This window comes from Salvelinus sp. IW2-2015, unplaced genomic scaffold, assembly GCF_002910315.2.
Source record: "Salvelinus sp. IW2-2015 unplaced genomic scaffold, ASM291031v2 Un_scaffold2472, whole genome shotgun sequence".
NCBI classification, from domain to species: Eukaryota; Metazoa; Chordata; class Actinopteri; order Salmoniformes; family Salmonidae; genus Salvelinus; species Salvelinus sp. IW2-2015.
Genome location: NW_019943790.1, coordinates 21981 through 36643, shown reverse-complemented (window position 1 = coordinate 36643; position 14663 = coordinate 21981). Strand labels below are relative to the sequence as shown.

General features: G+C 45.4%; 1 protein-coding gene and 1 pseudogene across 1 annotated transcript; both read right to left on the bottom strand.

The window, feature by feature from the left end:
- On the bottom strand, window positions 1–8146 carry LOC112074045 (biotinidase). Its single transcript, XM_070440368.1, has 6 exons — window positions 7329–8146; window positions 6940–7089; window positions 2522–2667; window positions 2052–2229; window positions 860–1633; window positions 1–293 (listed from the first exon to the last, which is right to left on the bottom strand). The coding sequence occupies exons 1-6, from the start codon at window positions 7572–7574 to the stop codon at window positions 27–29; spliced, it is 1761 nt and encodes a 586-aa protein (XP_070296469.1). The 5' UTR covers window positions 7575–8146; the 3' UTR covers window positions 1–26.
- A 5864-nt stretch (window positions 8147–14010) lies between these two features.
- LOC139025290 (SH3 domain-binding protein 5-like) overlaps window positions 14011–14663 on the bottom strand; it is a 7650-nt pseudogene continuing 6997 nt past the window's right edge.

Here is a 14663-nt window from a genome sequence, read left to right as displayed (position 1 = left end):
CTCTCTCTCTCTCTCTCTCACACACCTTAGTCCTGGTCGTACACCCTGCCGTAGAGACATGCGGTCACTAGTCCGACGGTCATCCCTGAGTGTTCCATGGTCACTCGACCATCTGCGGTCGTCTTGACCTGGTCAGGTTGTTCTAGAACCATGCCGCTCCCTAGCAACGACGGGTAAACGTGACGGGTTCCGAACTTCCCCTCCAATAGGAAGTCAACTCTCGACTCTGCCTCCTCCACTTCCTGTCCACAGGAGCTGACCTCCGACCCCAAGCAGCGGACCAACGCGCACACCTGGAGGGGGAGGGGTTATTCATCAATACCATGCATGAACTGTTGTACTACTGCAAGAGGCTTAATTATTGGAAGATCACAGCTGGACATGAGGTAAAAACTCAAGCTTAGGAACTGGTCAACTGTATACTGAGTAGAACTGGTAGACTGTATACTGAGTAGAACTAGTAGACTGTATACATGAGTAGAAACTAGTGAACTGTTATACTGATAGAACTAGTACTGTACGTAGATGTAGACTTACTGAGTAGAACTGTAGACTGTATAGCTAGTAAACTAGTAGACTGATTATAGACGTTGTATTACTGACTGGTAGAACTGGAGACTTATTAGTGAGTAGAACTAGTAGACTGATATCTGTGAGTAGAAAGCATGTAGTAGACTGTATACTAGAGAACTGTAGAACTGTAATGAGTAGACTGAGTAGACTGTATACAACTGGTAGACTGTATACTGAGTAGAACTGGTAGACTGTATACTGAGTAGAACTAGTAGACTATATAGTATACACAGTGCAGTTCCAAATGGAAGTTGTATTGTGAGTCAATTTAAACGTTGGTCCCTACCTGTACATTGTAGCGTCCGTTAACCGTGTGAGTGCCAGAGAACGCTCCTAGAGCATAGAGCTCTGCATTGTCCCCCTGTGGGGAGCGTCGGTACTGCAGGTGGCAACAGAAAGGACCGTCACACACAGTCAGCTGGCCCTCTGAACCACTCAGCAGGAGGAAGGAGAAGGGATCATACATCATAGAGGAGGTGAAGGGAAAGGGGGGTGAGGGAGAGACGGTAGGAGGAGAAGTAGAGACAGAATCCTCCTGGCAGTGTTGACTCTCCTGTAGACAGAACCCAGAGTTGCCCTCCCTCTGTCCAGACAGAGGCTTAGGTGACCTGGTATAAGCTTCCACAGCCTCTCCTCCCATCTCCCCCTCTCCTCCTGCCTCCCCCTCTCCTCTTGCAGTCTCTCCTCCTGCCTCCCCCTCTCCTCTTGCAGTCTCTCCTCCTGCCTCTCCCTCTCCTCCTGCAGTCTCTCCCCCTGTCGTCCCCTCTCCTCCTGCCTGTCCCTTGGCCCTCTTCTCTGTTCCCAGCCAGGCAGTGTCCAGTACAGGTATCCTCAGCACCAGCAGCCTCCCCTCCTCTGGCTGCCCAGCCCTGGCATGGTGGTAGATGGCAGTTCCAGGGGTGAAGATGCCACTTCCTGTCATACCCAGGCTGTCTGCCCTGATYTTAGCTGCCAGCAGAGTGGTGTTAGCTCCCCGACTGAAGGCTCTCTGGAACTGAACGGCTGACAGCAGAGGAAGCTGGTTCATCCAGGCTGTGGGGTAGACCATCTGTCTGATACCCTGAGGAGAAATAGAAAGACAGAAACATGAACACAGACTGTTAACAACTTCATTTGGAAGCATAATGAAACATTGTGGGAAAAAGGTGTGTGTGTGTTTGTATAATAATAATTTGGTGAGAGKTTATATTTGTCCTATTACACACATATACCAGTGTGTATTAATATGCATGTGTGAATTGTATTTTTTTTATATATATTTTTTTACATATCCTACTCTCCCTGAGAAACCCTCAGAGAGTGCGGGTCACAGCCAGGGTCTGCCATCAACAACAGCGATGCAGGAGCAATTAGGGTCAAGTATCTTGCTCAAGGGCAACTCGAACGATTAAAAAAAATATATAATTGTGTGGGGGGGTTACTGGCCCAACGCTCTAACCACAGGGCTACCTGCCGCCCTCTGAGCTTCCTGTACGTACCTGCTCCAGTAGTCTGATGGTAGGGTCATGGAACAGGATGTCGAAGCAGGTGAACACTCCAAACCGTCCGGCYAACGGCGTGTCAAAGGTCACCACCTCTAGTCTGGGCGGGGCATCGAAAGCGTTCTCAAAGTAGAGGTTGTGTTTGTGGTAGCGCGCTGCCAGGGAACCGTCCGACCTGCAGTGAATGGGAGAACAACATGTCTTTTTCATCTARAGAATATATATTATTAAACATACTGTACATACAGAGAATGGTTGATGGTGGGGGTGCGCTTTGAATGAACGCCTCTTAACAATATAGCAAAAACATCATTCCAACTCCTGTATATAAACGCAATATAATGTAATTCCTCTATTCCAAGAGCACCTCTGGAGGGTTTTATAAAACCTGAAACTTCCTGTCCACCTTTTATTCTCTAGCGGCTCATGAACGACGTGTTCAAAACAGCAACACAGGTACTACCAACCTGAAGACGACATCAGTGTTGAACTGCCAGCGCCCATCGGMGGGGCAGGTGGGGTGAGAGGTCAGAGGGCAGGGCTGGAGATCAGGCATGTTGGCCACCAGGTAAAGACTGTGACGTCGAGCCATGCAGCTCAACCTCTGGAGGACCTGAGAGAGAACAGGACAGAATACACATTTGACGATATTTGATCCCCCCCCAAAAAAATATACCAAAAGACAAACACAGTGTACAAAGCATTAGGAACACCTGTTCTTTCCATGACAGACTGACCAGGTGAATCCAGGTGGAAGCTATGATCCCTTATTGATGTCACTTGATAAATCCACTTCAATCAGAGTAGATGAAGGGGAGGAGACAGGTTAATGAAGAACTTTTAAGCCTTGAGACAATTGAGACATGATTGTGTACAGAATGTGTGCCATTCAGAGAGCGAATGGGCAAGACAAAAGATGTAAGTGCCTTTGAACGGGGGTATGGTAGTAGGTGCCAGGCGCACCTGTTTGTGTCAAGAACTGCAACGCTGCTGGGTTTTTCATGCTCAACATTTTCCCGTGTGTATCAAGAATGGTTCACCACCAAAAAGACTTCCAACCAACTTGACACAACTGTGGGAAGCGTTGGAGTCCACATGGGCCAGAATCCCTGTGGAACACTTTGGACACCTTGTAGAGTCCATGACCTGATGAATTGCAACTCAATATTAGGAAGGTGTTCTTAATGTTTTGTACACTCAGTGTGTGTGTGTGTGTGTGTGTACTCAGGTCTGGCTTTATTGGTGGGCCTGGCCCGCCCTACCGCACCTCCTTGTCCGTCCAAATAAAATATTGATAATTTATTTGAGACGCGCCCGGCAGAAAGACGCATCAATCTCAAATAAAGCATCCAAGTGAGTGTAACAGCACCCCTCTGTCTCAGTATGTGTAGACCATGTATCTGATGCTGTCTGGACAGTGAAACAGCTCCCCTCTGTCTCAGTATGTGTAGACCATGTATCTGATGCTGTCTGGACAGTAAATCAGCACCTCTCTGTCTCAGTATGTGTAGCCCCATGTATCTGATGCTGTCTGTACCAAAAGAGTATGACATGTCATACTACTTCTGTCCAGACAGCATCAGATACATGGGCAACATACTGTAAGACAGAGGGGCGCTGTTTCGCTCACTCGGATGCCTTCTCCGGTGAGAGAGTTTCAGCAGAGAGCATTTTTTTTTAAAGAATTTTTATTTCACCTTTATTTAACCAGGTAGGCCAGTTGAGAACAAGTTCTCATTTACAACTGTGACCTGGCCCAGATAAAGCAAAGCAGTGCGACACAAACAACAACACAGAGTTACACATAAACAAACGTACAGTCAATAACACAATAGAAAAAATAAGTCTATATACAGTGTGTTCAAACGGCATGAGGAGGTAAGACAATAAATAGGCCATAGTAGCGAAGTAATTACAATTTAGCAGATTAACACTGGAGTGATAGATGCGCAGATGGTGATGTGCAAGTAGAGATACTGGGGTGCAAAAGAGCAGAAAAGTAAATAAAAACAATATGGGGATGAGGTAGGTAGATTGGGTGGGCTATTTACAGATGGACTATGTACAGCTGCAGCGATCGGTAAGCTGCTCAGATAGCTGATGTTTAAAGTTAGTGGGGGAAGTAAAAGTCTCCAGCTTCAGCGATTTTTGCAATTCGTTACAGTCATTGGCAGCAGAGAACTGGAAGGAAAGGCGGCCAAAGGAGGTGTTGGCTTTGGGGATGACCAGTGAGATATACCTGCTGGAGCGTGTGCTACGGGTGGGTGTTGTTATCGTGACCAGTTAGCTGAGATAAGGCGGAGCTTTACCTAGCATAGACTTATAGATGACCTGGAGCCAGTGGGTCTGGCGACGAATATGTAGCGAGGGCCAGCCGACTGGAGCATACCAGTCGCAGTGGTGGGTCGTATATGGGGCTTTGGTGACAAAACGGATGGCACTGTGATAGACTGCGTCCAGTTTGCTGAGTAGAGTATTGGAAGCTATTTTGTAAATGACATCGCCAAAGTCAAGGATCGGTAGGATAGTCAGTTTTACGAGGGTATGTTTGGCGGCGTGAGTGAAGGAGGCTTTGTTGCGAAACAGGAAGCCAATTCTAGATTACATTTTTGATTGGAGATGTTTAATAGGAGTCTGGAAGGAGAGTTTACAGTCTAGTCAGACACCTAGGTATTTGCAGTTGTCCACATATTCTAAGTCAGAACCGTCCAGAGTAGTGATGCTAGTCAGGCGGGCGGGTGCGGGCAGCGAACGGTTGAAAAGCATGCATTTGTTTTTACTAGCGTTTAAGAGCAGTTGGAGGCCACGGAAGGAGTGTTGTATGGCATTGAAGCTCGTTTGGAGGTTAGTTAACACAGTGTCCAAAGAAGGGCCAGATGTATACAGAATGGTGTCGTCTGCGTAGAGGTGGATCAGGGAATCACCCGCAGCAAGAACGACATCGTTGATATATACAGAGAAAAGAGTCTGTCCGAGAATTAAACCCTGTGGTACCCCCATAGAGACTGCCAGAGGTCCGGACAACAAGCCCTCCGATTTGACACACTGAACTCTGTCTGAGAAGTAGTTGGTGAACCAGGCGAGGCAATCATTTGAGAAACCAAGGCTGTTGAGTCTGCTGATAAGAATACGGTGATTGACAGATTCGAAAGCCTTGGCCAGGTTGATGAAGACGGCTGCACAATACTGTCTTTTATCGATGGCGGTTATGATATCGTTTAGTACCTTCGTTCAGCTCCCCAGAATGCATCTGTTCACCTCCCCAGAATGCATCTGTTCACCTCTCCAGAATGCATCTGTTCACCTCCCCAGAATGCATCTGTTCACCTCKCCAGAATGCATCTGTTCACCTCCCCAGAATGCTGTCTCCAGCCAATTCTTGCCCATTCATTGTTTTGTCAATTGTTTGCCCTTTGATTGTTTATTTTTGATCAATTCCCCATTACACATGTCACCTGTAGACCTACTAAATGTACTGTAAATCCCCCATCATTCGGTTACATTAATGTTTGTTAATGCATGTAGCAATCTGAGGAGGATGGTGGGAGGAGCTATAGAGGTATGGGCTGGAATAGAATAAATGAAACATATATTGTTTGACTCTGTTCCATTAATTCAATTCCACCCATTACAATGAGCCCATCCTCCTATAGCTCTGCCTACCAGCCTCCACTGGTATTATTTACAGTAATTTACAGTTCTCATTGTTTGCAGAGTTCACAACCTGTTACACTTYTGAGAAACAGGTTTAGGTTTATTTCATAACCATTGTGAGTTTTGTATTTTTTTTATTTTATTGTCTTTTGTTTGGTCCATGTTAGCAATGAGCATGTCTGGTTTCTCTTTCCTGATAACGTTGAGGGAGCGCGCGTGCCTGAGCACACAGAGGTTGGCCTCCTACCTGGTCTGCTGCCTGCAAAAATAGGAAAGTGCCCATTTGTGGATGTCTGATATCTGATTGTCTTAACACCCCACGTCCACCACTAATAAACTGAGCTTCTCAGTCATTTCTTCTTCACCTCACACAAAGTCTCTTTTTTWAAATATCCATCGCGAATGATAACTCCTCAGTATTTGAAACATATTTTCCAACACTCCCGAACAAAATATCACGATCTGATGATTCCATATATCCAGTGGAAAGTCATTAAAAAAACAGCTGTCTGTCCCGAGGTCACTGGCGTGGGAGACTGAGGGCCTAGAACAGGCTAGTTGATACTATGTTGCATGTTCGCTAGCGACAGCTTCTTCCGGCCAACCCAGTTGATTTGATACAATGTTACACTTCACTAGCTATAGCTCAAGTCAAGACAGATAGTAAGGGAGGCAGACAGGCAGAGTAGAGAGATGAATGAGATTGAAAGAACCTGAATTTTCATCAGGATATTTTCTACTGTTATTTGTCAGCTTTAGGCCTATGTATTTTACTTAGTTGACTATGGAACTTCTAGGCTTACTGCTGCATTGGCCAATAGGCTATCTTTGAGTTCTATGCACTCATTTCTTTAACTGCCAATAGATCAATGTGTCCATATGGCTGAGGCTGGTATTCTTGCCTTAGTTAAATTTTAACTTATAGATTTGTATTATTTTACTTCAGATTTTTATGATTAACCACGTGACAATGATTCTGAGAAATTAAAACGTTATTATTGAAATTAAAGTGTTCCACAAAAATGTGCATATAAAAATAATCAGAACTGGCACAAAGCTTAGTAGAAATGGTAGGATCAATTGTAAGCTTCCCCAAACTGGAAACTCACGAGCTGCCTATGGTTTTTACTATAACACCGTTTAAAAAACTATTGTGAACGTGCATGCGCTTGCGCTTGCACACCCAAAGGGCCGTTCAACTGATTCGTTCTGGAGCCGGCCCTGTACATACCTCAGTGTGAGTGTGTCTGTCTGTCTGTGTACAGGGGTTCCAGTCCTCGGACTGTGGGTCAGGGATGGTCTCTAGGTAACCAGAGATGGACAGACGACTGAAGTTAAACCCCTGGAGACCATCCTCTGGAAATACTATGATCTGAGCCCCCTGAAAGAGAGAGAATTAGGGAAACGGGTGAGACTCGAAAGGGAGAAGAGAGCTTTAAAGCTAACTCCAGCACTTCAAGATTGATGTGTATCCTTCCTGTCAAAGACGAGTGTAACCCAGTCCTGAAGAGCTTAGCGGCAGGGCGTGCAGGCTTTAGTTCCAGCCCCGCACTAACACATCTGGTTATGTTAATTGAAAGAGAAGACCCTCTACCAGCCCCCCCCCTAAATGTAGACAACCTGTTCCGCAGCTCGCGCGGCCTGCTCCTCGTACACATCCAAGTTGCTCATCATGTGCTTGAGCGCCGCGGTCCGGGACAGAGGTACGTGCGGCTCCGGGTTCAGAATTATCCGGTGCTCGTATACCGCAGCCACGTAGGATTGGCCGGGAGTCCCCTCTGTCTTGTCCCCAGCCCGAGTTAACGTTACGGGGAAKCGACAGAGAACAGCCACCGCCGCCACGGTTTGGAGGACACGGAGGGCCATGGCCGAATGACCAGAGCACGGGATATATGGGGAACTTCGGAATTCTGATAGGGAGGACCGGTCAGTACGAGTTCAATGGTCACTCAGTCCAAAGTTCTCAACACTCGTTAAACAAATAAAACCACGAGTTTGTTTCTAATTCTGACCTGCTTCACAATTACAAAGTGAGTTTTACAAAAGTATAGCTGTTGATAGAATGGATGCAATATTAACACGTTGTTGTTACATTGTAACTAGCTACTGTAGCTATATCTAATCACTGTTTGTTGTTGTTTCTACTGTCCTGTCTTCTTCTTTAAGGTTTTATGGCAGACTATTGGTGTATCGCCGGCTCCTACTTACTGTGCGGGGTATTGACTACTGGTTGGTTGAAAAGTGCATGTGACATRGTTCCAGCCTTCGGTGATAGGCTGTTGGCTTGTCTGAGGGCGTGTTCTTCTGTGTGAGCCCATGCAGCGCTGCGGCATGACCGCTAGGCGGCAGCAGCTCACTGTAAATATACAGTAGCCAAATATATTTTTGTTTTATCCAGTATTTTTGGATACTATTTAGGTAGCCTGTTTTCTGTTGTGTTTTGTGGGTGGTTATTTCCTGTTTAGTGTTTTTGTGTTTCACCTTTCGGGACTGTTCGTTTGTCGGTTTATTGTTTTGTTTCAGTGTTCAGTTTTATTATTAAAACATTATGGACACATACCACGCTGCGCTTTGGTCCTCCTCTTCTTCTCCTCCAGACGACGAACGWTACATTGTCACAATTCGTTTATGGATCAAACCAAGGTTTCTGCCAACAGACAACCAGATTGTCATGGTTAAGTAACATTGGTGCAAGATCCATTAAAGACATTGTGGAGATTAGAATACTATTGCACTGGAAGTTGCTTTCTCAAGAACACAGTGGTTCGGGACAGATAGAAATGTAATGTCCTCCTTACCTGGAGGAAAGTGAGGAAGGTCATCCTTTATCAATTTCAGTCCAGGGGAGGGGGCAGTATTTTTTTTWAAATCTACTCTGTGGTAAGGTCATGTAATTTGTAATTGATTACATTTCTAGACTTTACTATTTCTTCCTATTTAAGAAATAACAAAATTATGTTTGACTGACGAAATTAGGCTATAGGCTGCTATATTCATAGATTTTGTTGGTCATGCACTCTTTAAATAGTTTACCTCTTTGACAGTGAAGGGCTGTTAAGTTAAAACCAAGACTCGAATTGAGGGGGTATGAGAGGATATGACATAGGGTTACCTTTTATTAACCCTCTAGAGTCTAATCCGGGGGGGGCGGGGAATGGATTTATTTTATGAAAAAAATATCGTATGGTTGAAGGGCAGCTCTTGGGGAACTGCGGGGGGGGGGGGGTTGGATGGCTGGTGGCCTGGCCGGTTGGGAGCTTGGGCCGGTGGCTGATAGGTCGCTGGTTCGGGTTCCCGTTTCTTGACCTTGTGGGAGATCTGTCGACGTGCCGTTGAGCACAGCGTTGCCCCTGGTTGCTTCTGTGTATCGCTCTGGATGGGAGTCTGTTAGATGACTAAATGTGACGTAGATGTTGAGCGCCTTCACTGCAAATAGATTGTATTTTTTAATATTCTTTATAAAAATCTATAAACCTATATATAAATGAGAAACAAAAACAGTCCCATCTACAGTGGTTCTTCCTAGCACGGTGGCTAGGAGAAACTCCCTAGAAAGGCCAAAACCTAGGAAGAAACCTAGAGAGGAACCAGGCTATGAGTCTTAAAGTCTGTAACCAATAGAGAGTCAGAGTCCCGAGAGTGGGAACAAAGATAGTCTGTCCCAAGGTTGTGTACACAACAAAGTTCAATGTCAACAAAGTATGCAGGAGTTATGAGGCAAATAGCAAAATATCAAAATGTTTTTTATATATATATATATATATATATAACTACTTGGGGCGTGGTCAACAGTGCGTGTGTGCTGGAGGCGAGCGAAAGCTCGGGAGAGACGGGGAGTGTGGTTGGGGTACCTGTACCAAACAGGGTGAGACAGGCCAGGGAGACAGGCCAGGGAGACAGGCCAGGGCAGACAGTACAAGAAATGATGTATTATTAGCTAACTAGCTACAGTGCTAACTCAAATGGGCTCTCGAGTGGCACAGCGGTCTAATGCACTGCATCTCAGTGCAAGAGTACCTGGTTCGAAACCAGGCTGTATCACATCCGGCCGTGATTGGGAGTCCCAATTGGCCCAGAGTCGTCCGGATTTGGCCGGAGTAGGTTTGGAAGGAACACACAACAATATGTGTAGAGAAAAAAAGGCACAACACACCAAAATCAACCTCATCCCAACTGTAAAGTATGGWGGAGGGAGCATCATGGTTTGGYGCTGCTTTGCTGCCTCYGATCCTGGACAGCTTGCTATCATCGACGGAAAAATGAATTCCTAAGTTTATCAAGACATTTMGCAGGAGAATGTWAGGCTATCTGTCTGCCAATTGAAGCTCAACAGAAGTTGGTTGATGCAACAAGACAATGACCCAAAACACAGAAGTAAATCAACAACAGAATCGCTTCAACAGAAGAAAATACGCCTTCTGGAGTGGAATTCCAGGTATTTCCAAAGGGTTCACATACTTTTTCTTGCCACTATATATACACTACTGGTCAAAAGTTTTAAAACACCAACTCATTCAAGGGTTTTCTTTATTTGAACTATTTTCTACATTGTAGAAAAATAGTGACGACATCAAAACTATGAAATAACACATATGGAATCAAGTAGTAACCAAAAAAAGTGTTAAACAAATCAAAATATACACTGCTCAAAAAAATAAAGGGAACACTTAAACAACACAATGTAACTCCAAGTCAATCACACTTCTGTGAAATCAAACTGTCCACTTAGGAAGCAACATGATTGACAATCACATTTAATGCTGTTGTGCAAATGGAATAGACAAAAGGAAATTATAGGCAATTAGCAAGACACCCCCAATAAAGGAGTGGTTCTGCAGGTGGTGACCACAGACCATTCTCAGTTCCTATGCTTCCTGGCTGATGTTTTGGTCACTTTTGAATGCTGGCGGTGCTTTCACTCTAGTGGTAGCATGAGACGGAGTCTACAACCCACACAAGTGGCTCAGGTAGTGCAGCTTCATCCAGGAGTCACATCAATGCGAGCTGTGGCAGAAGGTTTGCTGTGTCTGTCAGCGTAGTGTCAGGAGCATGGAGGCGCTACCAGGAGACAGCCCATACAGTCAGGAGACGTGGAGGAGGCCGTAGGAGGGCAACAACCCAGCAGCAGGACCGCTACCCTCCGCTTTTGTGCAGGAGGATTAGGAGGAGCACTGCCAGAGCCCTGCAAAATGACCTCCAGCAGGCCACAAATGTGCATGTGTTCTGCTCAAACGGTCAGAAACAGACCTCCATGAGGGTGGTATGAGGGCCCGACGTCCACAGGTGGGGGTGTGCTTACAGCCCAACACCGTGCAGGACGTTTGGCATTTGCCAGAGAACACCAAGATTGGCAAATTCGCCACTAGACCTGTTGCTCTTCACAGATGAAAGAAGGTTCACACGCACATGTGACAGACGTGACAGAGTCTGGGAGACGCCGTGGAGAACGTTCTGCTGCCTGCAACATCCTCCAGCATGACCGTTTGGCGGTGGGTCAGTCATGGTGTGGGGTGGCATTTTTTGGGGGCCGCACAGCCTCCATGTGCTCGCCAGAGGTAGCCTGACTGCCATTAGGTACCGAGATGAGATCCCTCAGACCCCTTGTGAGACCATATGCTGGTGCGGTTGGCCCTGGGTTCTCCTAATGCAAGACAATGCTAGACCTCATGTGGCTGGAGTGTGTCAGCAGTTTCTGCAGAGGAAAGCATTGGATAGCTAATGGACTTGGCCGCGTTCCCCAGACCTGAATCCAATTGAGCACATCTGGGACAACATGTCTCGCTCCATCCACCAACGCCACGTTGCACCACAGACTGTCCAGGAGTTGGCGGATGCTTTAGTCCAGGTCTGGGAGGAGATCCCTCAGGAGACAATCCGCCACTCATCAGGAGCATGCCCGGCGTTGTAGGGAGGTCATACAGGCAGTGGAGGCCACACACACTACTGAGCCTCATTTTGACTTGTTTTAAGGACATTACAATCAAAGTTGGATCAGCCTGTAAGTGTGGTTTTTCCACTTTAATTTTGAGTGTGACTCCACATCCAGACCTCCTAGGGTTTGATAAATTTGATTTCATTGATAATTTTTTGTGTGATTTTGTAGTCAGCACATTCAACTATGTAAAGAAAAAGTATTTAATAAGAATGTTTTTCATTCATCTCAGATCTAGGAGTGTTATTTTAGTGTTCCCTTTATTTTTTTTGAGCAGTGTATTTTATATTTGAGATTTCTTTAAAGTAGCCACCCTTTGCCTTGATGACAGCTTTGCAAACTCTTGGCATTCTCTCAACCAGCTTCACCTGGAATGATTTTAACAACAGTCTTGAAGGAGTTCCCACTTATGCTGAGCACTTGTTGGCTGCTTTTCCTTCACTCTGCGGTCCAACTTATCCCAAAGTTTTTATGTCTTCACTATTATTTCTCAATATAGAAAATAGTAAAAATAAAGAAAAACCCTTTAATGAGTAGTGTGTCCAAACTTTTGACTGGTACTGTAATATATATTTTTTTTACAGAACAATTAACCATGTGTGTTCTGTCGTTTTGTTCTGTTCTGTAATTTCGACCCAATGATTCGTCTGACAAACAAAGAGTGTTTGCGTGCTGCAGGCCCAGGCATGGATCGAAGCTGGCGAGACGTTCAATACGTCATCTTCACGGAATAATCAATAATAATCCGCTGCCCTTATGCAATTTCCTCAAAATTGCTACAGATAAAAAGGAAGAAGATCAAACTCCATTTGTGGGGAGCAATTTCTCGCCAGGGACCAGGCCCATATTTGATTTTTGATGGTAGGTTTAGCTATTTACAAAGCAAARGGTTACATCAAATATTGTAGCCTTCAACATCACGGACTGCAATGTGTTCCACAATAATTCACTGTTGCCTCCTTTTTCAGGTATCATGGCTCGAGAGTTCTTTGAGGAAGAAATCATCAAGAGATGTACTGGACCCTATGTCAGAGACAGTGGTGTAAAGTACTTAAGTAAAAATACTTTAAAGTTCTAAGTCGTTTTATTGGGTATCTGTACTTTTAATATTTTTATTTTTGCCAACTTTTACTTTTACTTCACTACATTCCTAAAGAAAATAATGTACTTTTTACTACCTGACACCCAAAAGTACTTGTTACATTTTGACAAGAAAATGGTCCAATTCACACACTTATCAAGAGAACATTCCTTAAAATTGTCTCKTTGATCCCTCCCTCCTCTCCCCTGTAACTATTCCCCAGGTCTTTGCTGTAAATGAGAATGTGTTCTCAGTCAACTTACCTGGTAACATTAAGGGTTAATAAAAATAGCTCAGGACTTGGGAAACCTTTTRCCCTCATTATCCTCACTGGACTCTCTTTCATTCAGTTTCTTCTTCACATCAGCAAAGAAGGACTCCGTGATTCAGAAACTCTATATAGAGGMGCTATCAGTCTTTCACACTGTGATAAATAAAYCCCGTTTGTTATTTAGAATGATTTATATCTGTTTTTAGAGAGAGAGAAACCAAAATCAGAGCTCTAACTCCCCCTTGTGATAGTGTGGTGCAATGACAGAATGATGCAATTTACCACAATCTGCCACCATCTACCACAAACAGTTCCGGCATAAACTTGAAACTTTTAATTGAGGAACCACACATGCTGTGGGATCAGGGGTTGCTCATAAGTCCAGGGTTTAGTGGTGTGAAAGTCACAGTGTCCTTCTGTTGTCCCCTCTGGGGAGTCCCCACTGAGACCACATTAACCTCTGCCTCACATCCCCACTGAGACCACAAGTCAACAGTCAACATCTCTCGCCAGGGTTATTCTAACAATTAACAATAGTGMAAACTCCCTACAGTTTACACAATCCATTGTTTTTAAGTCCATGACAGGATGTGTGCAAGTGCACCCTTTGTGACAAGTGTGGAGAWTCAGGATGCAGCCATAGCYATGTCTCTTTCACACCCTTCCTTCGAATCTTTTAAGGAGTTGACCATCGACTGGGCTGGCTATGCTCCCCCACCATCCCCAGGTATCCATCATGTTGACGTCCCCTTCCAGATTCCTCCCGATCAGTTCTGGACAAGATACAAAATGGCTCCTCCCGATCAGTTCTGGACAAGATCCAAAATGGCTCCTCCCGATCAGTTCTGGACAAGATCCAAAATGGCTCCTCCCAATCAGTTCTGGACAAGATCCAAAATGGCACCCTATGTCTACCAGTGGTGGCTGGTGGGAGTAGCTATAGGAGGACGGGCTCATTGTAATGGCTGGAATGAAATGGAACGGTATCAAACATATGAAAACCACATGTTTGACTCTGTTCTTCATTCCATTCCAGCAATACAATGAGCCCGTCCTCCTATAGCTACTCCCACCAGCCTCCACTGATTTCCACTATTCCTTATTTCCTATGTATGGAATAGTGGCTGACTTCAGATTTGCCTCTGGAGTGAACATAAACACGTCCATAGAAAGCCTCATAGTTCATAGTTCAAGGTCATGAGTCAATGGTAGGATGTGAGAGGTGAAGTCTTCTGTCCGTTATTCGCTGTTGGAACGGGCTATGGGTTGTGGGGTGATGGGAGGTCGTCTTAGGGTCACCTTTGGGGTCATCCTTCCCGGGATGCAGTGGGTGTGTTTATGGTCAGGGTCAGCCTACTCAGACCCGGCTCCAACTTCTGCTCTGCTCCTCTGCTCTGTTCCCTACGCAACACACACACGTACACACACACACACACACACACACACACACACACACACACACACACACACACACACACACACAACACACAACACACACACACACACACACACACCACACACACCAACACACACACACGTACACACGCGCACGCACAACACACACACACACAACCACACACACACACACACACACACACACACCACACATGTACACACACCGCACACACACCGCATGCGCACGCACACACACACACACAGACAGCACAACAA